The following is a 24680-nucleotide window of genomic DNA, read 5'->3' as shown; positions in this document are numbered from 1 at the left end:
TGCTCCTCCTGTTCCTCCTTGCACAAAGGCGGAGGTAGCGGTCCTGCTGCTGGGTTGTTGCCCTCCTACGGCCTCCTCCATGTCTCCGGATGTACTGGCCTGTCTCCTGGTAGCGCCTCCATGCTCTGGACACTACGCTGACAGACACAGCAAACCTTCTTGCCACAGCTCGCATTGATGTGCCATCCTGGATGAGCTGCACTACCTGAGCCACTTGTGTGGGTTGTAGGGAGGTCATACAGGCACGTGGAGGCCACACACACTACTGAGCCTCATTTTGACTTGTTTTAAGGACATTACATCAAAGTTGGATCAGCCTGTAGTGTGTTTTTCCACTTTCATTTTGAGGGTGACTCCAAATCCAGACCTCCATGGGTTAATAAATTTGGTTTTCATTGATAATTTTGTGTGATTTTGTTGTCAGCACATTCAACTATGTAAAGAACAAAGTATTTAATAAGAATATTTCATTCATTCAGATCTAGGATGTGTTATTTTAGTGTTCCCTTTATTTTTTTGAGCAGGATAGATAGATAGATAGATAGATAGATAGATAGATAGATAGATAGATAGATAGATAGATAGATAGATAGATGTGTGTGGGTTACTATTTATTAAATGTGCCTCCACCCAAGCTAAATATTTAACTAGGCTTGCCTGGGTAAGCCTCCCTCAGATTTTGTATGTGTGTTTAGTTAATTCAATTACACATTTGTCATATATATTATACATGTTTTCTTCTTCCAGGTTCCATGGATAGAATTCCAAGTCACAAATGCAGGTGGTAAGTATAACAGTTTTAATCTTACAACAATATTTTAGCTATTATTCCTTAATAACTTCTTCCAATAAAGAAATATAATACATTTACTATACTTTCACAAGTACCTATACATATATCATTTGCATGTAATACAAAAAACTGACCCGGGTACTCTTAAACCTGGTCTGCACAATTACCGTTGGGGCCCATAAAGTTATAACATATATAAATATATATATATAGTAATAAATTATGATGTGCAGGGTACAATAAGCAATGATTTCCTATTGATGTTCGTTCTCCTTATAAGTAGGAAAATAAATCTTTTACATGTAAATTGCTCCTAGATGTCTGTCTGTGTTAGCTCCACCAGTTCAATCATCACCTAGTCACTCCACTCCTGTAGAAGTGTTTTCCTCATTTCATGGATTAGGTTTTTCATATTACATTAAAACATATATCTTCAGCAGCCAAATCCCCTCTCAGTTTGTCAGAATAACTCAGTACGCTGCTACTAATGTTTCTTTTCCAAAGGGCAGGCTAACGCTCAGTAACTTGTAACTAGTGTTCTGCAACAGTTTCAATCTCTGTTCACTAAAATGTCTCGTTAAATGGGCACAGTATCACATTTAAAGCCTTTTAGCGATAGTTAAAAATAAGAATTTACTTACCGATAATTCTATTTCTCGGAGTCCGTAGTGGATGCTGGGGTTCCTGAAAGGACCATGGGGAATAGCGGCTCCGCAGGAGACAGGGCACAAAAAAGTAAAGCTTTACTAGGTCAGGTGGTGTGCACTGGCTCCTCCCCCTATGACCCTCCTCCAGACTCCAGTTAGGTACTGTGCCCGGACGAGCATACACAATAAGGGAGGCATTTTGAATCCCGGGTAAGACTCATACCAGCCACACCAATCACACCGTACAACTTGTGATCTAAACCCAGTTAACAGTATGACAACAGAAAGGGCCTCTTAAAGATGGCTCCTTAACAATAACCCGAATTAGTTAACAATAACTATGTACAAGTATTGCAGATAATCCGCACTTGGGATGGGCGCCCAGCATCCACTACGGACTCCGAGAAATAGAATTATCGGTAAGTAAATTCTTATTTTCTCTATCGTCCTAAGTGGATGCTGGGGTTCCTGAAAGGACCATGGGGATTATACCAAAGCTCCCAAACGGGCGGGAGAGTGCGGATGACTCTGCAGCACCGAATGAGAGAACTCCAGGTCCTCCTTTGCCAGGGTATCAAATTTGTAAAATTTTACAAACGTGTTCTCCCCCGACCACGTAGCTGCTCGGCAGAGTTGTAATGCCGAGACCCCTCGGGCAGCCGCCCAAGATGAGCCCACCTTCCTTGTGGAGTGGGCTTTTACAGTTTTAGGCTGTGGCAGGCCTGCCACAGAATGTGCAAGTTGAATTGTGTTACAAATCCAACGAGCAATCGACTGCTTTGAAGCAGGTGCGCCCAACTTGTTGGGTGCATACAATATAAACAGCGAGTCAGATTTTCTGACTCCAGCCGTCCTTGCAATGTATATTTTTAAGGCTCTGACAACGTCCAACAACTTGGAGTCCTCCAAGTCGCTAGTGGCCGCAGGCACCACAATAGGTTGGTTCAGATGAAATGCTGATACCACTTTAGGGAGAAAATGCGGACGAGTCCGCAGTTCTGCCCTATCCGAATGGAAGATTAGATAAGGACTTTTATAAGATAAAGCCGCCAATTCAGATACTCTCCTGGCAGAGGCCAGGGCTAGTAACATAGTCACTTTCAATGTGAGATATTTCAAATCCACCTTTTTCAATGGTTCAAACCAATGGGATTTGAGGAAATCTAAAACTACATTTAGATCCCACGGTGCCACCGGAGGCACCACAGGAGGCTGTATATGCAGTACTCCCTTGACAAAAGTCTGGACCTCAGGGACAGAGGCCAATTCTTTTTGGAAGAATATTGACAGGGCCGAAATTTGAACCTTAATGGATCCCAATTTGAGACCCATAGATAATCCTGATTGCAGGAAATGTAGGAAACGACCCAGTTGGAATTCCTCCGTCGGAACCCTCCGATCCTCGCACCACGCTACATATTTTCGCCAAATGCGGTGATAATGTTTCACGGTGACTTCCTTCCGTGCCTTAATCAAGGTAGGAATGACTTCTTCTGGAATGCCTTTCCCTTTTAGGATCTGGCGTTCAACCGCCATGCCGTCAAACGCAGCCGCGGTAAGTCTTGAAAAAGACAGGGACCCTGCTGTAGCAGGTCCCTTCTCAGAGGTAGAGGCCACGGTTCGTCCGTGAGCATCTCTTGAAGTTCCGGATACCAAGTCCTTCTCGGCCAATCCGGAACCACTAGTATTGTTCTTACTCTTCTTTGCCGTATGATCTTCAATACCTTTGGTATGAGCGGCAGAGGAGGAAACACATACACTGACTGGTACACCCAAGGAGTTACCAGTGCGTCCACAGCTATTGCCTGTGGATCTCTTGACCTGGCGCAATATTTGTCCAGTTTCTTGTTGAGGCGAGACGCCATCATGTCTACAATTGGTCTTTCCCAACGGTCTATTAACATGTTGAAGACTTCTGGATGTAGACCCCACTCTCCCGGATGAAGATCGTGTCTGCTGAGGAAGTCTGCTTCCCAGTTGTCCACGCCCGGGATGAACACTGCTGACAGTGCTATCACGTGATTCTCCGCCCAGCGAAGAATCTTGGCAGCTTCTGCCATTGCACTCCTGCTTCTTGTGCCGCCCTGCCTGTTTACATGGGCGACCGCCGTGATGTTGTCCGACTGAATCAACACCGGCTTTCCTTGCAGGAGAAGTTCCGCCTGGCTTAGAGCATTGTAGATTGCTCTTAGTTCCAGAATGTTTATGTGAAGAGACTTTTCCAGACTCGTCCATACTCCCTGGAAGTTTCTTCCTTGTGTGACTGCTCCCCAGCCTCTCAGGCTGGCGTCCGTGGTCACCAGGATCCAATCCTGAATGCCGAATCTGCGGCCTTCTAATAGGTGAGCCTTCTGCAACCACCACAGAAGTGACACCCTTGTCTTTGGTGACAGGGTTATTCGCAGGTGCATCTGCAGATGCGACCCTGACCATTTGTCCAACAGATCCCTTTGGAATATTCTTGCATGGAATCTGCCGAATGGAATTGCTTCGTAAGAAGCCACCATTTTTCCCAGGACTCTTGTGCATTGATGTACTGACACTTTTCCTGGTTTTAGGAGGTTCCTGACCAGATCGGATAACTCCTTGGCTTTTTCCTCTGGAAGGAAAACCTTTTTCTGAACCGTGTCCAGAATCATTCCTAGGAACAGCAGACGAGTTGTCGGGATTAAATGGGATTTTGGAATATTCAGAATCCACCCGTGTTGTCTTAGCACCTCTTGAGATAGTGCTAAAGCTGTCTCCAGCTGTTCTCTGGACCTTGCCCTTATTAGGAGATCGTCCAAGTATGGGATAACTAATACGCCTTTTCTTCGAAGAAGAATCATCATCTCGGCCATTACCTTGGTAAAGACCCGAGGCGCCGTGGACAATCCGAACGGCAGCGTCTGAAACTGATAGTGACAGTTTTGAACAATGAACCTGAGGTACCCCTGGTGTGCGGGGTAAATCGGAACGTGTAGATACGCATCCTTGATGTCCAAGGATACCATAAAGTCCCCTTCTTCCAGGTTCGCTATCACTGCTCTGAGTGACTCCATCTTGAACTTGAACTTTTTTATGTAGAGGTTCAAGGACTTCAGATTTAGAATAGGCCTTACCGAGCCATCCGGCTTCGGTACCACAAATAGAGTGGAATAATACCCCTTTCCTTGTTGTAATAGGGGTACTTTGACTATCACCTGCTGAGCGTACAGCTTGTGAATGGCTTCCAACACCCTCTCCCTTTCGGAAGAGACGGTTGGTAAGGCAGACTTCAGGAAACGATGAGGAGGATCCGTCTCTAATTCCAACCTGTACCCCTGAGATATTATCTGCAGGATCCAGGGGTCTACCTGCGAGTGAGCCCACTGCGCGCTGTAATTTTTGAGACGGCCCCCCACTGTCCCCGAGTCCGCTTGAGAGGCCCCAGCGTCATGCTGAGGTTTTTGCAGGAGCCGGGGAGGGCTTCTGTTCCTGGGAAGGAGCTGCCTGTTGGTGTCTCTTCCCTCTTCCTCTGCCTCGTGGCAGGTACGACAAGCCCTTTGCTCTCTTATTTTTGTAGGAGCGAAAAGGCTGCGGTTGAAAGGTCGGTGCCTTTCTCTGTTGGGGAGTGACTTGAGGTAAAAAAGTGGATTTCCCGGCAGTAGCCGTGGCCACCAAGTCTGATAGACCAACTCCAAATAACTCCTCCCCTTTATACGGCAAAACCTCCATGTGACGTTTTGAATCCGCATCGCCTGTCCACTGTCGTGTCCATAAGGCTCTTCTGGCTGAAATGGACATAGCACTCACCCGAGATGCCAGTGTGCAAATATCCCTCTGTGCATCACGCATATAGATAAATGCATCCTTTATTTGTTCTAACGACAGTAAAACATTGTCCCTATCTAGGGTATCAATATTTTCAATCAGGGATTCTGACCAAACTACTCCAGCACTGCACATCCAGGCAGTTGCTATAGCTGGTCGTAGTATAACACCTGCATGTGTGTATATATTCTTTTGAATAACTTCCATCTTTCTATCTGATGGATCCTTAAGTGCGGCCGTCTCAGGAGAGGGTAACGCCACTTGTTTGGATAAGCGTGTGAGCGCCTTGTCCACCTTAGGGGGTGTTTCCCAGCGCGCCCTAACCTCTGGCGGGAAAGGGTATAATGCCAATAACTTTTTTGAAATTATCAACTTTTTATCAGGAGCAACCCACGCTTCATCACACACGTCATTTAATTCTTCTGATTCAGGAAAAACTGTTTGTAGTTTTTTCACACCATACATAATACCCTGTTTTACGGTATCTGTAGTATCAGCTAAATGTAACGTCTCCTTCATTGCCAAAATCATATAACGTGTGGCCCTACTGGAAAATACGTTTGAATTTCTACCGTCGTCACTGGAATCAGTGCCCGTGTCTGGGTCTGTGTCGACCGACTGAGGCAAAGGGCGTTTTACAGCCCCTGACGGTGTTTGAGGCGCCTGGACAGGCATTAATTGATTGTCCGGCCGCCTCATGTCCTCAACTGACTGTTTAAGGGAAGATAAACCATCACGTAATTCCACAAATAAAGGCATCCATTCTGGTGTCGACCCCCTGGGGGGTGACATCTGCATATTTGGCAATTGCTCCGCCTCCACACCAATATCGTCCTCATACATGTCGACACCACGTACCGACACACACCGCAAACTCACAGGGAATGCTCTAATGAAGACAGGACCCACTAGCCCTTTTGGGGAGACAGAGGGAGAGTCTGCCAGCACACACCACAAAGCGCTATATATACAAGGGATATCCTTATATTAAGTGCTCCCTTATAGCTGCTTTAATATATATATATATAGCCATTAATGTGCCCCCCCTCTCTGTTTTACCCTGTTTCTGTAGTGCAGTGCAGGGGAGAGACCTGGGAGCCGTTCTGACCAGCGGAGCTGTGACAGAAAATGGCGCCGTGTGCTGAGGAGATAGGCCCCGCCCCTTTTTCGGCGGGTTCTTCTCCCGCTATTTTTCCAGTCAGGCCGGGGTTAAATATCTCCATATAGCCCCTATGGGCTATATGTGAGGTATTTTTAGCCTTGTATAAGGTTTATATTTGCCTCTCAGAGCGCCCCCCCCCAGCGCTCTGCACCCTCAGTGACTGCCCAGTGAAGTGTGCTGAGAGGAAAATGGCGCACAGCTGCAGTGCTGTGCGCTACCTTATGAAGACTGAGGAGTCTTCAGCCGCCGGTTTCCGGACCTCTTCACGCTTCAGCATCTGCAAGGGGGTCGGCGGCGCGGCTCCGGGACCGGACTCCACGGCTGGGCCTGTGTTCGATCCCTCTGGAGCTAATGGTGTCCAGTAGCCAAGCAGCAAATCCACTCTGCATGCAGGTGAGTTTACTACTTTCCCCCTAAGTCCCACGTTGCAGTGATCCTGTTGCCAGCAGGACTCACTGTAAAGAAAAAAAACCTAAACTAAACTTTCTCTAAGCAGCTCTTTAGGAGAGCCACCTAGATTGCACCCTTCTCGTTCGGGCACAAAATCTAACTGGAGTCTGGAGGAGGGTCATAGGGGGAGGAGCCAGTGCACACCACCTGACCTAGTAAAGCTTTACTTTTTTGTGCCCTGTCTCCTGCGGAGCCGCTATTCCCCATGGTCCTTTCAGGAACCCCAGCATCCACTTAGGACGATAGAGAAATATATATGGATGTATCTGTGCTCTTAACATCCAAGCTAGACTTCCTCCTGTCGGACTTGTTCAGCTCAATTAGACTATAATTTAAGCCTTTCCACTTAATCTCCTATAGCCTTATAAAGACTTTATACACTTTCCATTAAAATCTCCATTCTATATCAGAGGTAATATAGTAGTACAAGTAGGCTTATTGTTTAAATATCACTACCCCTCAAATATATAATTTAGCTTTACTGAAATTAATATAGCTGTAAACGGGGTGCTCCACTTAACGTTCAATCTAGGGCCATTTTAAGGAGGCAATACTGCTGCAAATGTGCTCCTAAAATTAGCCTCCTCCAATTCATACAGCTCATTATGACACTTTCTACTGGAGCAGTCATATACTATATCAAATGTCTATTACTGCCACTTTGAAATAACTTGTACTGTATAACATTGCAGTCAATGAAACAACATAGGAGTGTCCAGAGCTGGTTTCCGTGCTTAAGTCTATAGTAATTACAATATACAGCTACCCGGATAATTATGTATGTTGCCTGTTTAAACTTCAGCTCACTGGGTTAGGCTGTATTTTCTCTGTAATATCCTCTTGGGTTAAGTTTTACTGATAAACTAAAAGACAGCGTTACCCACATGTAACTGGGGTTAACAATTGCTCGCTGTAAGGCTCACTATCCTTTAACCATTAACCCTTAATAATAAGTCTCCGGGTAGGTACTGCTTATGTTATGGCTGTTATAACTGGTGCCTTTGCGTAGAAATAGTCCCTTCATAGAGTACACCCTATGCAGCTTACTGTAATGTCTGTTATGGGCACTCTGTACTTCATTGTGTTGAGATGCAGCAAATTAAATGTACACTTACGCTCCCCTGAAGAGCAGACTGCTGGTGCGGCGTTCACTCCCCTGACTCCTCCCTTTAGCTGATGGGGAGGTTAGGAATAGCTGGCCCACTGCTGCCGACTACGGCCCCGCCCCCGTTGGGAAGGAAGGTCTGCGGTTGGCGTCTGGGTTGCTATGACGCCACTACCCTCCCGCAATCACTGGCGCCTGGAGCTCTTTACCAGCCGTGCTGCTGCCCCAACACCTGCCTGGATGACACGGCAGGTACAGCACCTTGGCAACTTCCACCTCTGATCTCCACCGGCGCTGGGATATCAGCGGGCAGGTACGCCACCTCAGCAGCATGCCAATCCTGCCTCTGCTCCCCGCTCCGCCTTCTGGCTGCAATCCCCAAGCCCTCCAGCCGCCGCTGTAATGTTTACAGCGTGTACAGCTCTCAGCGGCACTAGAGAGGCTTAGATGCGAGTACTCCCAGAGGGATCTGCAGTCTAACGTGTGCTGGCAGGGAGCGTCTTTTATATGCTCCCCAGTGCTGGCACGTGGGTCCCCCCTTCTGCACACGGCTCCCTACTTACCGGCGTGCGGGGGTCCCAGCATTGCACACGGCTCAGCTCTCTCCCACCGGTGCGCGGGTCTATCTTTGCACACAGCCTTTTGCACACACGACATAGTTAATTATGCAGCTTATCTCCACTGTCCTTCTGTCTCAACAAAATGTTATATAACCACTTCAACAAGACCCAGCGCAGTACCAAAACACCCCTCCCTCTACCTTATATAAATATGAGCATTAATAATTCATGACTTATACAATCATTATATACAGCAGGGCCAGATTAACAATGGGGCAGATGGAGCTCCAGCTCCAGGCCTCCACATAAAAATAGGCCCATCAACATGGCAGCATGATGATCACTAACCACTAGCTGGCCACAACATCAGCAATAAATCATAACTTTTAAGATTGCATTTCTATTTTTCTCACAAAATTATACAATATTTTATATCTTTATATATTTAGAGAGACATTGGAGCTGATAATGTTGAGAGGTACACGCCCACATGTCTTTAGCCACACCCACACAGCACTGATCACACCTCTTCCATTTCTAACAATAGGCCCTTGAATATTTTCAGCTCCAGGCCCATGTGGCCCTTAATCCGGCCCTGATATACAGTATAATATATAAGCATATCCTGCAATAACAATACATATATGCTACATAATCGTGAATATTTTTCCATGTAAAATCATGCATTTAATAAGATCATGAATCCGTGTTCTTATAATCTCATGTGTCAAGATAGTTTAGTATTTTGCAATGCTACATTTTAAAAGGTATGGTTAGCGTTAACATTATTTTATTTTTAAATAAATTGTAGAAGTATATGGTGAAACAGAGGAAGAATGGAATCACCAAAATAAAGAGAAGCCATAATACTACAGGTAGCAGTAGAGGAGGTTACTACTGTATGTTGATTTTTCTTATCTCTTCACACACAAATAATAAAACCAGGTCTCTGCACTATAGATTTAGTTGTTGAAATGCCTCAAAAATGTATTGTGCAAAACAAGTGGAATAAAAAATAGGACTAATATAAAACAGACATACCTATAAGCTCTGCAACGGCACTGAAAGGCCAGGTGTGACTCGTGGAATTGGTGTGCAGAAACTTGGGGCACAACTGAAAAAATACAGAGTAAAACATCAGTATACCTTGCATAACTGTACGGAATGTGAATATCGTACCACAGATTATTTATTCCTGCATAAATCTTTTATCAGTTTAGACTGGACATTATGGGGGATATTCAAATGTTTGAAAAGTCAGTTGGGAATCTGTTTTTTCCTACCTAATAGACAGGGAAAAACAGACACCCAACCGACTTTTCAAACATTTGAATCTCCCCCTATATATTCTAACATTCTCTGAAGAAAAGTGCAAATATACTAAGCAATTATTCTGCAAACACCGCTATTAATATTAACGCAGTGTCAATTTCTGGGTTAAACACACACACACACACACACACACACACACACAAAGAGGCAGTTTATAAAAGCCAACAGTTAGTAAATTTCCCCCTCAAGCAGTCTTCTCCTCCCAAATTCAGTGGAGCTGCCCTAAGTTGGCATAACATGCTTCACATTTCTACAGAATAATGTCTGCTGGGACCTGATATAGTATTAAAACGAATGAGCACTTATAACTTCTTATTTTCTAGGGTCTATAATAATTAAGCTGCCTAAATAGTTTGTAATTATATACAAAACGGTTTCAAAATTGGAGCATTTGCCGTTTCACATATTGTAACAAAGTAGCTAAGGAGTGTAACTAAAATAAAAAGTAAAATTGTATCTCTATGGCAGGCATTTTCAACCGGTGTGCCGTGACTGGTTGTAAGGTGTGCCGCGGAGCTAGAACCGCTGCCGTACCTTCAAAATAAACTGTGAGCCCAGGCAGCAGCAGCACTGGGATCCTCTGGGAGGCACAGACTCAAGCGCGCATGGGCCGTGACCTATGCCATGGAGATGCAGCAGTGACATCATAGGTCACGCCCGCCGCATCATCGGTCATTCCACAAGCCAGGCAGCCCGCCCGCATCCACACCTACCCTCCCTCCTGCCCGCCACGCTCCCGCATCCACTCCTGCCCGCGACCCTCCCGCATCCGCACCTGCCGCCCGCATGCAGGCACCCACAGATGTCCGCCTGCTGCTCAGTGCTCACAGCACTGTATGCAACCCCCCCGCCATTGAGGGACAGACAAGGAGGAGGACAGATGACGGTAGGGGCTAATATTTGTGGGGAATAAAGTATGGGGGACCAATGTAACTTATGTGGGGGGCACTGTAACTTATTTGGGGAGGAATATATTGTATGTAGGGAGCAATGTAATTTATGTGGGGAGCAAAATGGTTTATGTAGGGTGCAATGTGATTGTTTTTTCTATGGGGAATAATGTAATCGTTTTTTTCTGTGGAGGCCAATGTCTGTGTGTGTGTGTGTGTGTGTGTGTGTGTGTGTGTGTGTGTGTGTGTGTGTGTGTGTGTGTGTGGGGGGGGGGGGGGGGGGAGGCTTTTTGTTTTACTGTGGGGGGCCAACGTCTTTGTTTTTTTCCCCGTGGGGTACTGATGGTGTGCCTTGGCAATTTAAAAATATTGTTCGGTGTGCCACGAGTTAAAAAAGGTTGAAAATCACTGCTCTATGGTATAAAAAAACGCAATCCCTAATGATAACCCAGGACAATTGTGGCAGTCATGGGTTACAACAATTCCTCAAAGTCACCTGTCATGGCTGGATGCATTCCATATGCCATAGGTAAACTGTGCTCTCTGTCCTATGAGTTATAACCAGGCCATGTCCATGATGTGAATTCGTTTTCCCATAATGTATATTTCATGAATGTCCGTTTTGCTAGATTCAAAACTATGCATTGTAAGCCTTGACTAGGTGTGAACTAGGATCTTTTGAAAATGAAACGTCCTGGGACAGTGTTTGCTTTTCACAGTAGGGGAACACCTGCTCTGACCCCAAACATAGACAAACAGGCTAGTAGAGTGTGAGCCTTGCCTGCCATAAACTGCTCGCAGGATGGGATATCCAATCCTGCCAGAAGGTATAACCAATTAAGCTATGTCCCTTTGAGGGCTCAGTCCCAACTTCCTGGGTAGTTGAAATATATTACTAGTCTCCCTAGACACCCCTAATCTGCATCTACACAATCCTTGTGAGAACAAAGGCAGCCTGGTATTGGTGGGGTCTACTGGGAGGAGGGGGTTGTAGAACTTTATGGCTCAGAAGCAGAGACAGTCAGTGGTCACTCTTCAAGAGAGTACCTTTATGCTAGGAGTGATGCCATCTTTTGCTCCTCTGGACTCCCTCCACTCAGATCCCCTTTACCTCAGATTAAGACAATTTAGGGTTCTGACTTTGTTATTCCTTTTATTTACTTGAAATCAGTGTGTGCTTATCATAATTGTGTCTTGTTTAGTTACCTCTTTTCTTTGTAACTTAACCCTGGAGATATTTCTTAATAATTCTGAAAAAAAAATGTCTCAACATTCTCTGTGCTCTAAGAATTCGAGTGACTGGAGAGGCCCATGCTACATATAGGTAATAACCGTGGATTTTGTAAGTGTGGTTTTAGCATCTAGTGCTATTCAAGACTCTTCATGGTGGTGGCTTGCGTAGCACCCACGTCACAACCGCCCAACTGCATCAGGTTGGCGTATCTGAGCACAGGCTGAGGCGGGGTGCTGTGACAAAAAAAAAAAAAAAGGATTACGGTCTTTAAAAATATTACTCAGAACCTCAGGTAGCATAATTATTATTATTATTATTATTACTGCTGCAGAGGTATTTGACAATAATTTACTATTAAACTGATACTACTAATTAAGGATTAACAGTCAAAACTGGCAGCTGAGTGAGTCAGCAGGATTCTGCAGCTAAGAAATAATACATTATAAAGTGGTTTAATAATCATTTGCAATATAATCAACTGTGGTAATTATTCTAGAAATTGCATTTACTTCCAGGATATTATAACAGAACTATAGTAGGTGGCATAAAGTGAGCATTCTGTAAAGAGATCATGGTATTCTTACGCATGAAGCGATGGTCTTGTAATATGAGCCCTCAGGATTGCTAAATTAACAAAGTATTTTGGAAGTCAGTAATAAAAGGTAATATTGAATTTAGAATTAACGGACACTTAGATATTATTGTTACATACCACTCAAATCACTTTTTGTTTTATAATTCACTTTTTAACATAAATAAAGATCAGATTTTAGAAAGTCACCACTTAAAGAGTATGCCTCGAAAAAAAAATTCCCTTTTTTTGTAATTTGTCTGAATGTAACTGTTAAAGATGCAGGCGTCGAGAAGACCTAAAGTAGGGAACACTAAAAGATGTCACTAAAGGAGAGAGAGAATAATGTGATTATCTAGAGAGGACAACTCAGCTATTCCCAAGAAAAGTGAACGTCGAACTCCAATCACCGACAGACTGTTACATAATGAGTTCTTATGAACAATTGGAATTTAGGCGGTCTCCTTTAATGACTGATACCTGCCAATTTCTCAGAATTGGAGTGACATGCTATGATTATTATTAGCCTGGTTAGTTTTTAGTGAATACATAAATCGGAGGGATCAGTATGATTTGCCGATGGACGGGATTCCGGCGGTCAGAATCCCGACAGCCCCCTGTAAAAATAATAATTTACTTACCGATAATTCTATTTCTCGGAGTCCGTAGTGGATGCTGGGGTTCCTGAAAGGACCATGGGGAATAGCGGCTCCGCAGGAGACAGGGCACAAAAAGTAAAGCTTTAGGATCAGGTGGTGTGCACTGGCTCCTCCCCCTATGACCCTCCTCCAAGCCTCAGTTAGGATACTGTGCCCGGACGAGCGTACACAATAAGGAAGGATTTATGAATCCCGGGTAAGACTCATACCAGCCACACCAATCACACTGTACAACCTGTGATCTGAACCCAGTTAACAGTATGATAACAGCGGAGCCTCTGAAAAGATGGCTCACAACAAATAATAACCCGATTTTTGTAACTATGTACAAGTAATGCAGATAATCCGCACTTGGGATGGGCGCCCAGCATCCACTACGGACTCCGAGAAATAGAATTATCGGTAAGTAAATTCTTATTTTCTCTATCGTCCTAGTGGATGCTGGGGTTCCTGAAAGGACCATGGGGATTATACCAAAGCTCCCAAACGGGCGGGAGAGTGCGGATGACTCTGCAGCACCGAATGAGAGAACTCCAGGTCCTCCTTAGCCAGGGTATCAAATTTGTAGGATTTTACCAACGTGTTTGCCCCTGACTAAATAGCCGCTCGGCAAAGTTGTAAAGCCGAGACCCCTCGGGCAGCCGCCCAAGATGAGCCCACCTTCCTTGTGGAATGGGCATTTACATATTTTGGCTGTGGCAGGCCTGCCACAGAATGTGCAAGCTGAATTGTATTACACATCCAACTAGCAAAAGTCTGCTTAGAAGCAAGAGCACCCAGTTTGTTGGGTGCATACAGGATAACAGCAAGTCAGTTTTCCTGACTCCAGCCGTCCTGGAACCTATATTTTCAGGGCCCTGACCACATCTAGCAACTTGGAGTCCTCCAAGTCCCTAGTAGGCGCAAGACACCACAATAAGCTGGTTCAGGTGAAACACTGACACCACCTTAGGGAGAGAACTGGGGACGAGTCCGCAGCTCTGCCCTGTCCGAATGGACAAACAGATATGGGCTTTTTTGAGGAAAAAAACCACCAATTTGACACTCGCCTGGTCCAGGCCAGGTCCAAGAGCATGTTCACTTTTCATGTGAGATGCTTCAAATCCACAGATTTGACTGGTTTTAAACCAATGTGTTTTGAGGAATCCCAGAACTACGTTGAGATCCCACAGTGCCACTGGAGGCACAAAAGGGGGTTGTATATGCAATACTCCCTTGACAAACTTCTGGACTTCAGGAACTGAAGCCAATTCTTTCTGGAAGAAAAATCGACAGGGCCGAAATTTGAACCTTAATGGACCCCAATTTGAGGCCCATAGACACTCCTGTTTGCAGGAAATGCAGGAATCGACCGAGTTGAAATTTCTTCGTGGGGCCTTCCTGGCCTCACACCACGCAACATATTTTCGCCACATGTGGTGATAATGTTGTGCGGTCACCTCCTTTCTGGCTTTGACCAGGGTAGGAATGACCTCTTCCTGAATGCCTTTTCCCTTAGGATCCGGCGTTCCACCGCCATGCCGTCAAACGCAGCTGCGGTAAGTCTTGGAACAGACATGGTACTTGCTGAAACAAGTCCCTTCTTAGCGGCAGAGGCCATAAGTCCTCTGTGAGCATCTCTTGAAGTTCCGGGTACCAAGTCCTTCTTGGCCAATCCGGAGCCATGAGTATAGTTCTTACTCCTCTACGTCTTATAATTCTCAGTACCTTAGGTATGAAAAGCAGAGGATGGAACACATACACCGACTGGTACACCCACGGTGTTACCAGAACGTCCACAGCTATTGCCTGAGGGTCTCTTAACCTGGCGCAATACCTGTCCCGTTTTTTGTTCAGACGGGACGCCATCATGTCCACCTTTGGTAATTCCCAACGGTTTACAATCATGTGGAAAACTTCCCCATGAAGTTCCCACTCTGCCGGGTGGAGGTCGTGCCTACTGAGGAAGTCTGCTTCCCAGTTTCCATTCCCGGAATGAAACACTGCTGACAGTGCTATCACATGATTTTCCGCCCAGCGAAAAGTCCTTGCAGTTTTTGCCACTGCCCTCCTGCTTCTTGTGCCGCCCTGTCTATTTACGTGGGCGACTGCCGTGATGTTTTATCCCACTGGATCAATACCGGCTGACCTTGAAGCAGAGGTCTTGCTAAGCTTAGAGCATTATAAATTTACCCTTAGCTATATTTATGTGGAGAAAAGTCTCCAGACTTGATCACACTCCCTGGAAATTTTTTCCTTGTGTGACTGCTCCCCAGCCTCTCGGGCTGGCCTCCGTGGTCACCAACATCCAAAACTGAATGCCGAATCTGCGGCCCTCTAGAAGATGAGCACTCTGTAACCACCACAGGAGAGACACCCTTGTCCTTGGATATAGGGTTATCCGCTGATGCATCTGAAGATGCGATCCGGACCATTTGTCCAGCAGATCCCACTGAAAAGTTCTTGCATGAAATCTGCCGACTGGAATTGCTTCGAAGGAAGTCACCATTTTTTTTTTTCCATGGCCCTTGTGCAATGATGCACTGATTTTAGGAGGTTCCTGACTAGCTCGGATAACTCCCTGGCTTTCTCTTCCGGGAGAAACACCTTTTTCTGGACTGTGTCCAGAATCATCCCTAAGCACAGGAGACTTGTTGTCGGGATCAGCTGCGATTTTGGAATATTTAGAATCCACCCCTGCTGTTGTAACAGTATCCGAGATAGTGCTACTCCGACCTCCAACTGTTCCCTGGACTTTGCCCTTATCAGGAGATCGTCCAAGTAAGGGATAATTAAGACGCCTTTTCTTCGAAGAAGAACCATTATTTCGGCCATTACCTTGGTAAAGACCCGGGGTGCCGTGGACAATCCAAACGGCAGCGTCTGAAACTGATAGTGACAGTTCTGTACCACGAACCTGAGGTACCCTTAGTGATAAGGGCAAATTTGGGACATGGAGGTAAGCATCCCTGATGTCTCGGGACACCATATAGTCCCCTTCTTCCCGGTTCGTTATCACTGCTCTGAGTGACTCCATCTTGATTTGAACCTTTGTAAGTGTTCAAATTTTTTTTTTTAGATTTAGAATAGGTCTCACCTAGCCTTCTGGCTTCAGTACCACAATATAGTGTGGAATAATACCCCTTTTCTTGTTGTAGGAGGGGTAATTTAATTATCACCTGCTGGAAATACAGCTCGTGAATTGTTTCCCATACTGCCTCCTTGTCGGAGGGAGACCTTGGTAAAGCAGACTTCAGGAGCCTGCGCAGGGGAAACGTCTCGACATTCCAATCTGTACCCCTGGGATACTACTTGTAGGATCCAGGGGTCCTGTACGGTCTCAGCGTCATGCTGAGAGCTTGTCAGAAGCGGTGGAACGCTTCTGTTCCTGGGAATGGGCTGCCTGCTGCAGTCTTCTTCCCTTTCCTCTATCCCTGGGCAGATATGACTCTTATAGGGACGAAAGGACTGAAGCTGAAAAGACGGTGTCTTTTTCTGCAGAGATGTGACCTAGGGTAAAAACGGTGGATTTTCCAGCAGTTGCCGTGGCCACCAGGTCCGATGGACCGACCCCAAATAACTCCTCTTCCTTTATACGGCAATACACCTTTGTGCCGTTTGGAATCTGCATCACCTGACCACTGTCGTGTCCATAAACATCTTCTGGCAGATATGGACATCGCACTTACTCTTGATGCCAGAGTGCAAATATCCCTCTGTGCATCTCGCATATATAGAAATGCATCCTTTAAATGCTCTATAGTCAATAAAATACTGTCCCTGTCAAGGGTATCAATATTTTTAGTCAGGGAATCCGACCAAGCCACCCCAGCTCTGCACATCCAGGCTGAGGTGATCGCTGGTCGCAGTATAACACCAGTATGTGTGTATATACTTTTTATGATATTTTCCAGCCTCCTGTCAGCTGGCTCCTTGAGGACGGCCCTATCTATAGACGGTACCGCCACTTGTTCTGATAAGCGTGTGAGCGCCTTATCCACCCTAAGGGGTGTTTCCCAACGCGCCCTAACTTCTGGCGGGAAAGGGTATACCGCCCATATTTTCTATCGGGGGGAACCCACGCATCATCACACACTTCATTTAATTTATCTGATTCAGGAAAAACTACGGTAGTTTTTTCACATCCCACATAATACCCTCTTTTGTGGTACTTGTAGTATCAGAAATATGTAACACCTCCTTCATTGCCCTTAACGTGTGGCCCTAATAAGGAATACGTTTGTTTATTCACCGTCGACACTGGATTCAGTGTCCCTGTCTGTGTCGACCGACTAAAGTAAACGGGCGTTTTAAAACCCCTGACGGTGTTTTTGAGACGTCTGGACCGGTACTAATTGTTTGTCGGCCGTCTCATGTCGTCAACCGACCTTGCCGCGTGTTGACATTATCACGTAATTCCCTAAATAAGCCATCCATTCCGGTGTCGACTCCCTAGAGAGTGACATCACCATTACAGGCAATTGCTCCGCCTCCTCACCAACATCGTCCTCATACATGTCGACACACACGTACCGACACACAGCACACACACAGGGAATGCTCTGATAGAGGACAGGACCTACTAGCCCTTTGGAGAGACAGAGGGAGAGTTTGCCAGCACACACCAAAAACGCTATAATTATATAGGGACAACCTTATATAAGTGTTTTCCCTTATAGCATCTTTTTTATATATTTTTAACGCCAAATTAGTGCCCCCCCTCTCTGTTTTAACCCTGTTTCTGTAGTGCAGTGCAGGGGAGAGCCTGGGAGCCTTCCCTCCAGCCTTTCTGTGAGGGAAAATGGCGCTGTGTGCTGAGGAGATAGGCCCCGCCCCTTTTTCGGCGGCCTCGTCTCCCGCTCTTAACGGATTCTGGCAGGGGTTAAATATCTCCATATAGCCCCCGGAGGCTATATGTGAGGTATTTTTAGCCAAAAATAGGTTTTCATTGCCTCCCAGGGCGCCCCCCTCCCAGCGCCCTGCACCCTCAGTGACTGCCGTGTGAAGTGTGCTGAGAGGAAATGGCGCACAGCTGCAGTGCTGTGCGCTACCTTAAGAAGACTGAGGAGTCTTCATGCCGCCGATTCTGGACCTTCTTCTTGTTTCAGCATCTGCAAGGGGGCCGGCGGCGAGGCTCCGGTGACCATCCAGGCTGTACCTGTGATCGTCCCTCTGGAGCTAATGTCCAGTAGCCAAAGAAGCCAATCCATCCTGCACGCAGGTGAGTTCACTTCTTCTCCCCTAAGTCCCTCGTTGCAGTGATCCTGTTGCCAGCAGGACTCACTGTAAAATAAAAAACCTAAGCTAAACTTTTCTAAGCAGCTCTTTAGGAGAGCCACCTAGATTGCACCCTTCTCGGCCGGGCACAAAAATCTAACTGAGGCTTGGAGGAGGGTCATAGGGGGAGGAGCCAGTGCACACCACCTGATCCTAAAGCTTTACTTTTTGTGCCCTGTCTCCTGCGGAGCCGCTATTCCCCATGGTCCTTTCAGGAACCCCAGCATCCACTAGGACGATAGAGAAATACCCTTACGCTCCCCAGCTCCCTACCTTAACCCTCCCCAGGGGCTGCCTAATCCTAACCCTCCTGGGTGGTGCCTAAACCTAACCCTCCCCGGTACCTAACCTTAACCTTTCCGTCTCTGCACCCTAAACCTACCCCCCCCCCCTTCTCATGCCTATACCTACACATATGACCCCAATAGTGCAGAGCCAGATACACATATGCCTCCAATAGTGCCAGATACACAAATGGCCCCACAGTGCCAGATATGACCCCACACTACCAGATACACATGCCCCCATGGTGCCAGATATGCCCTCATAGTGCCAGATACACATATGCCCCCATAGTGCCAGATAAGCCCCCACAGTCATATAATCATAGTCCCCATCCCCGTCCCAGTAAATAGCCATAGCGCCCACCTCCCCAAGCAATAGCCGTAGTCCCCCCAGCACATAGCCATAGTCTCCACCTCTCCCAACACAGTCATACAGTAGTCTCCATCAGATAACAATAAATCCCTGCCAGCATAGAGGACTATAGTCTCCCTCCCTGCATATAGCCATAGTCCCCACCCCCCTCCAAGCACATAGCTGTAGTCCACCTTTAGCACATAGTAGTAGTTTACCCCACTCCCAGCACATACATAGCCTCCCCACACAGCACATAGCCCTAGTCCCCACCCCACAACATCCCAGCAGATAGCCGCAGTGTCTGGCAATACCTGCTGTGCTGAGCTGCCTGGGATGGAAGGCAGGAGATCGCTCAGCAGTGTCGAAGTCTGAAAATATTACAAACCCGCACTACACAGACACCATTCAGAGTGGCTTCTGTGCGGTTGCGTATTAGCAGTGCGTGCGCAGACCCGGACGCTGCATACATTGGCTCGTGAAGCCCTGCGTATTAGCGTGGGGTATGGGTAAATACGGTGACATACGCAAACGCATAGAAAGGCCCCCAAAGCCATGTTCCATATTCTATCCTTATAGTACAGAATTTGTACAGACTGTGTAATCTTCAAAGGCAAGTTACTGTTCACACACAAGCTAATCAAACCACACATACACATTCTTCTAAAACAATGTCTTGAATATATCAAGACATGTCTTGTTTACGCAAAGGTTTGTGATCATGAAACAGGCACCCTGATCTGTGAGGAAAGTAAATATTTCTAGTTATCCTTATTGTTTCAGAGTGTATACTGAAGACAACCAAAACCAGACTGTCATTGTTTAATGGAAACCAGGACAATAGGAGACAAATATACTATACAAAGAGCACAGACCTTGCTGATACAGATCACTAGCAGCTGACAACTTACATTTATATGGATCAAAGGTGTAGCATTTATAGTCAAAACTCTTGGAATTTTATATATATATATATATATATATATATATATATTTATGTGTATCTTGAGAATGGTTGGTCATTTCATGTGTAGGATCATATTGCTTGGAGATAGCATGACAGGGTAACCTAATGAACATGGAAATATCTGTCGCACATTGCATGTTTCCCAAACTTGGTGCACACATTGCACAGTCTCTCCTTTCCCCTCATGCAACTTTTACTTATTTGCAAGGCACAACAAGGGAATTATACATCTTTACAGTATGCGAGGGGACAGTAACTGATCAGAGCATCATGCATGGTATCTACGTGTTCGGATAATTATGAGTAATAATCCGGTGTTGGTTTGGAGAAGATCGCATGTCGTTGCGAATAGTTATTCGCAAAGGCAGATTAAAAAGTATATTTGTGTTTTTTATGTACTTGGTATGCGGTGGGAATCCAAAGCTGACCAGCAGTACACACCCCTGGATCAAGGCATCGCCCATCTCTTCAAATCGACCAATGACCTCTCCTGTACTGTAAACGACCATCCCTCCAACCAATCAGTGGAGAGCATACAAGCCCATTGTATTGTATTTTGGGCAAGGGTATATAAACCTTGCACCTGGGCCGGTCACTCTCTCTCTCTGCTTTTTAAAGACTCATAGGTCGTCTCGCCAGACAACTGGGGACCGAATCCGGGTGGCGCAAGCGACAAAGCGTACGTATCATTGGGTGTGACTCTCTCTCTGTGATTGAATTGTATTGTGTTGTACCATTTATATTGTAACTTACTGTAATCCCCTTTTACAAATATATTATTACTTGTTGCTGCTTTGGACCACAACATACAATCAAATACTGGTGTCGCATTCAGTTTCTGTTGAGCGTTTGTATAGTGTAATTGCCACACCTAGAGCTGCCTCGTGCTCTCAGCGTGTCGGTCTGTGTGTATGCACTGAGTGTAAGCTGCACAGCTATTCCGGCAAAGTGCGTGCACAGTACGGGACTGTGTACGCTAACTGGGGATAGAGTACGAAGGTAAAGGATTTATTACAGCGGCTTCAGTTACAGTGTGCAATAGGGGTTAGTGGCTGCTTTCCAAGAAGTCTATCGAACTTCTCAGTTGAGGGCATCGTCCGGCTCGTCTCATACCCGGCTTTTGCACAACAGTTAACAGGAAAGGATATTTTTCTGATCAGAAATCTATAGAGTGTTAGTGTGGGCTGAAAAAGGTGTGAATGTATTGAACCCCGCTTGGTGAACTCGGTGAACTTGGTGAGCACGGTCTAGGTGAACACGTGCAACGGAGTGTAATAAAGCTTTGTGTTTCTTGGTATTACACTCCGGCTGTTTTGGAGCACAGTGTGAAGACTCCAGTGATCCTACAACTTATAGATAGCAAGTGTCTATAATCGGTACGATTGGACCGCACGGTTGTGTGAGCGATACGTGGCGCAACGTGATACGAAGTTTTGCATATTTGTGCGTAAATCTCGTCATCATACGCGTTGTGTAAAGCACATGCAAGCGTGATTTGTGTAAAAAAAATTGTCTTTTAGGCAGATATTCACTGGGTACGGTAAGTTACTCCTAAAGGCCCAGGGGATATAGGCCTAAGTAGGGCCTGCAATGGCTACGCGTGTCTGCTAAATAGGGCGGATCCGTGGTACCCGGAGCAGAAGAAGTTAGTGGAAGAACTTTGAGGACTTCTACCGTTAGACTACTGTGTTTGGAGCATTTTAGGAAGTCTTCCCGTGTAAAAAGGGTCCACAATGGGAGCCAAGTGCACAACACAGGGACGTTCCCCAGGTCAGGGTTCAGACAGCAGAATTGAGACCCAGGGGGACAGCTAAGTTGGTAATGTGGGGGAAGTATGGTCCCCACACTGAGAACTTTTGTGATGAATGGACACGAATGACTGTGGGGGATAAAGCATCATTTCCTGGCATAGGTAGTTTTGATCCAGAGGTACTACACAATGTAAGGATTAGAATATGCCTGCTCAAATCCAGAAAGCAAAGGGTAAGGCATACAGATTGTTTAAACTTGTGGCAAGAAGAGGGGGATGTGCAAAGGGAGCTTGCTCGCACAGCAAGTTCCAAACCAGGCAGAAGCGTGAATGCGACAGCACCACCACCACCATATGTTGATGGAGAGAAGAGTGTCACCACCAATGATACAAAGGTAGAGGTCAGGGAAATGCGTAGCTAATGTATTAAAACTAACGCTTGTACCTTGTACCCTGTTTTACCTTCTCCCCAAGATTACAGCAACGTAGAGGATGAGCCTAGCATGATCTCAGCCCTTGCCCTGGCTGCCACCATATACGACACAAGGGTGGGCATTGCCCAACCACCAAGGGCAGTGGCCCATCAGCCAGTGAGGGGGCAGATGAGATCGTGGCGACTGGTAAGTACGGTACCGTCCATTATGCAGAAACAGTGACTCCCCGTATTGTAGAGACAAACAAGAAAGATGTGGTTGAGTTGCATCCAGTTAGGGTGATTGCAGTCCCTAACGGGAGAACTGACACTCAGGGGGTGACCCCAATCAGGAACATTGCAATGTACTGTCCCTGGTCCCGTATGGAGCTGAGGTCAATTATGGCAGAATTCCCTGACCCCAGAAAGGATTTAGTCGGATGCCAGAAATATATATAAAAGATTTAGGACTTTCCCAAGAACCCACAAAGATTGGCGGACAGTGTTGCGAGCGAGTCTCCCATCTAACATTGACATCCCAAAATTTATTACAGACTGCAACCTAGATGCAGAAGTGCCACTAACTGATGCTTACAATCAGGAGAATGTCAGGCAAATCAATATACAACTAGGTTTGTATTTCCCAGCCGTAGTTAGATGGAATAAGATTTTTTCCATAAGACAGAAAGAGAATGAACTGGCATCCGAATATTTCCACAGACCTTTGATGGAAATGGCTAAATTCACTGGGGTTGAGGATATTAGAGACAATGTCAACCACAGGGAAGTAGCTGTCTCTGTATTAATGGAGGGATTGAAGGAGGCACTGAAAACCAGGGTGCAAACTTCTCTACCAAACTGGAGGGGTATTACTGCACTTAGGGAATCAGCACTGGAGCACGACCGTAATATCCAGAAAACCAGGGAGGCACAAGGGGAGCGGTTGATGGTGATGAGCATCCAAGCACTGGAAGGAGCACCAACTCAACCAAAACCCTAGGCCCCTGATACATGGAAAAAGCCAAGAGTTTGTTATCTGTGTAAAAGGGAAGGGCATTATGCAAGCAATTATAACAGCACAAAAAAATTCAGACCCCCTAGACAAGAACACGAGCAAAGTAATTATACACATAGAGGAGATCAGAGATCATACAGGAAAGAGTACGAGCCGCATAGAGGGGAAACAAGGAGGTACCCACCACGGGAGGACTGGCGAGCCCCCGAAGACTTACCGTTATCCCCCTCACATATCATAGCCGCCAACGCCCAAAGGGTGGGTCCACGACCCCAATAGAGGTTAGGCCACACCTGTAGTCTGCAGCCTGTGAAGCTGATCGCTGGCCTTGGGAATGAACCGGAGGTCTTGGTCAAAGTAGCAGGAACACTACAACCATTTCTTGTAGATACAGGGGCGGCCAGATCTGTACTCAAAGCTCCAACCAATTTACTGACCACGGGCAAAACAATTTCGGCAATGGGAGTAACAGGAACAGTGCAACAATACCCTTTGAGTAGACCTGCAGAGATTACGATAGGGCCCTTGCAGACCAAGCATTCCTTTTTGCTAGCTGCATCGGCTCCGACTAACCTGCTTGGAAGAGATTTTTTGCGTAAAATGCGATGTGTCATATATTGTACTCCTGAGGGTGTCTTCTTAGATATACCTGAGAATCACGTTCAAGATATATTAGACACCCCTCAAAGGCTAATGTCGCATTCTGCTGTTATAGACAAGTGTACATCAAAGGTAGAGGAAATTATCTCACGAATACCGGGTTCCCTTTGGACCAAAGATGGACAAGACACTGGATTGATGGCGAATGTAGCTCCAGTAGTAGTACAAGTAAAAGATGGTAGGATAGCTCCAAAAATCCCTCAGTGTCCTCTGAAGCCAGAGGTAGAATTGGGAATTTTCCCTGTCATAGAGCGCTTGCTACAACAGGGCATCCTAGTCAGGACGTCCAGCACTGCCAATAGTCCCATCTTCCCTGTGAAACAGAGCGGGGGGGGGGGGGGAGGGGTTACCGGCTAGTGCAGGATTTAAGAGGGGTGAACAAAATAGTTGAGTCAATTCCCCGTAGTGCCCAATCCAGCTGTCATCTTGATGCAGATCCCCGCAACCTCTTCATACTTCATTCTCATTGATCTCTGTTCTGCCTTCTTTTCTGTCCCTCTCCACCCCGACAGTCAGTACCTTTTCGCCTTCTCTTACAGGGGAGTAAAGTACACCTGGACTCGTCTCCCCCAAGGCTTCATTGACAGCCCAAGTATCTTCTCCCAAGCACTGCATGACTGTTTGCAATCCTTTCAACTTGAAAATGGCTCAGTGCTAATACAGTATGTTGATGACTTATTGTTGTGCTCGGACTCATTTGAAACGGCCTTGGCAGATACGAAGCAGCTGCTGCTTCACCTCTCCCAGACAGGACACAAGGTTTCAAAGGATAAATTACAGTTGTGCAGT

At 46.1% G+C, this 24680-nt stretch overlaps 1 protein-coding gene across 2 annotated transcripts in view; it reads right to left on the bottom strand.

Annotated features, from left to right (window-relative positions):
• The window catches only part of MORC3 (MORC family CW-type zinc finger 3), a 194733-nt gene that overhangs the window by 93287 nt on the left and 76766 nt on the right, over nt 1-24680 (bottom strand). For both annotated transcript variants that reach the window (XM_063956540.1, XM_063956541.1), the window contains exon 2: nt 9551-9623. In XM_063956540.1, coding sequence (XP_063812610.1) covers nt 9551-9623 — 73 coding nt within the window. The remainder of the gene's footprint in view (nt 1-9550; nt 9624-24680) is intronic.

Source organism: Pseudophryne corroboree, chromosome 2, assembly GCF_028390025.1.
Source record: "Pseudophryne corroboree isolate aPseCor3 chromosome 2, aPseCor3.hap2, whole genome shotgun sequence".
NCBI classification, from domain to species: domain Eukaryota; kingdom Metazoa; phylum Chordata; class Amphibia; order Anura; family Myobatrachidae; genus Pseudophryne; species Pseudophryne corroboree.
The sequence above is the reverse complement of the archived record's forward strand: the minus strand, read 5'-3'. Positions and strand labels throughout refer to the sequence as shown.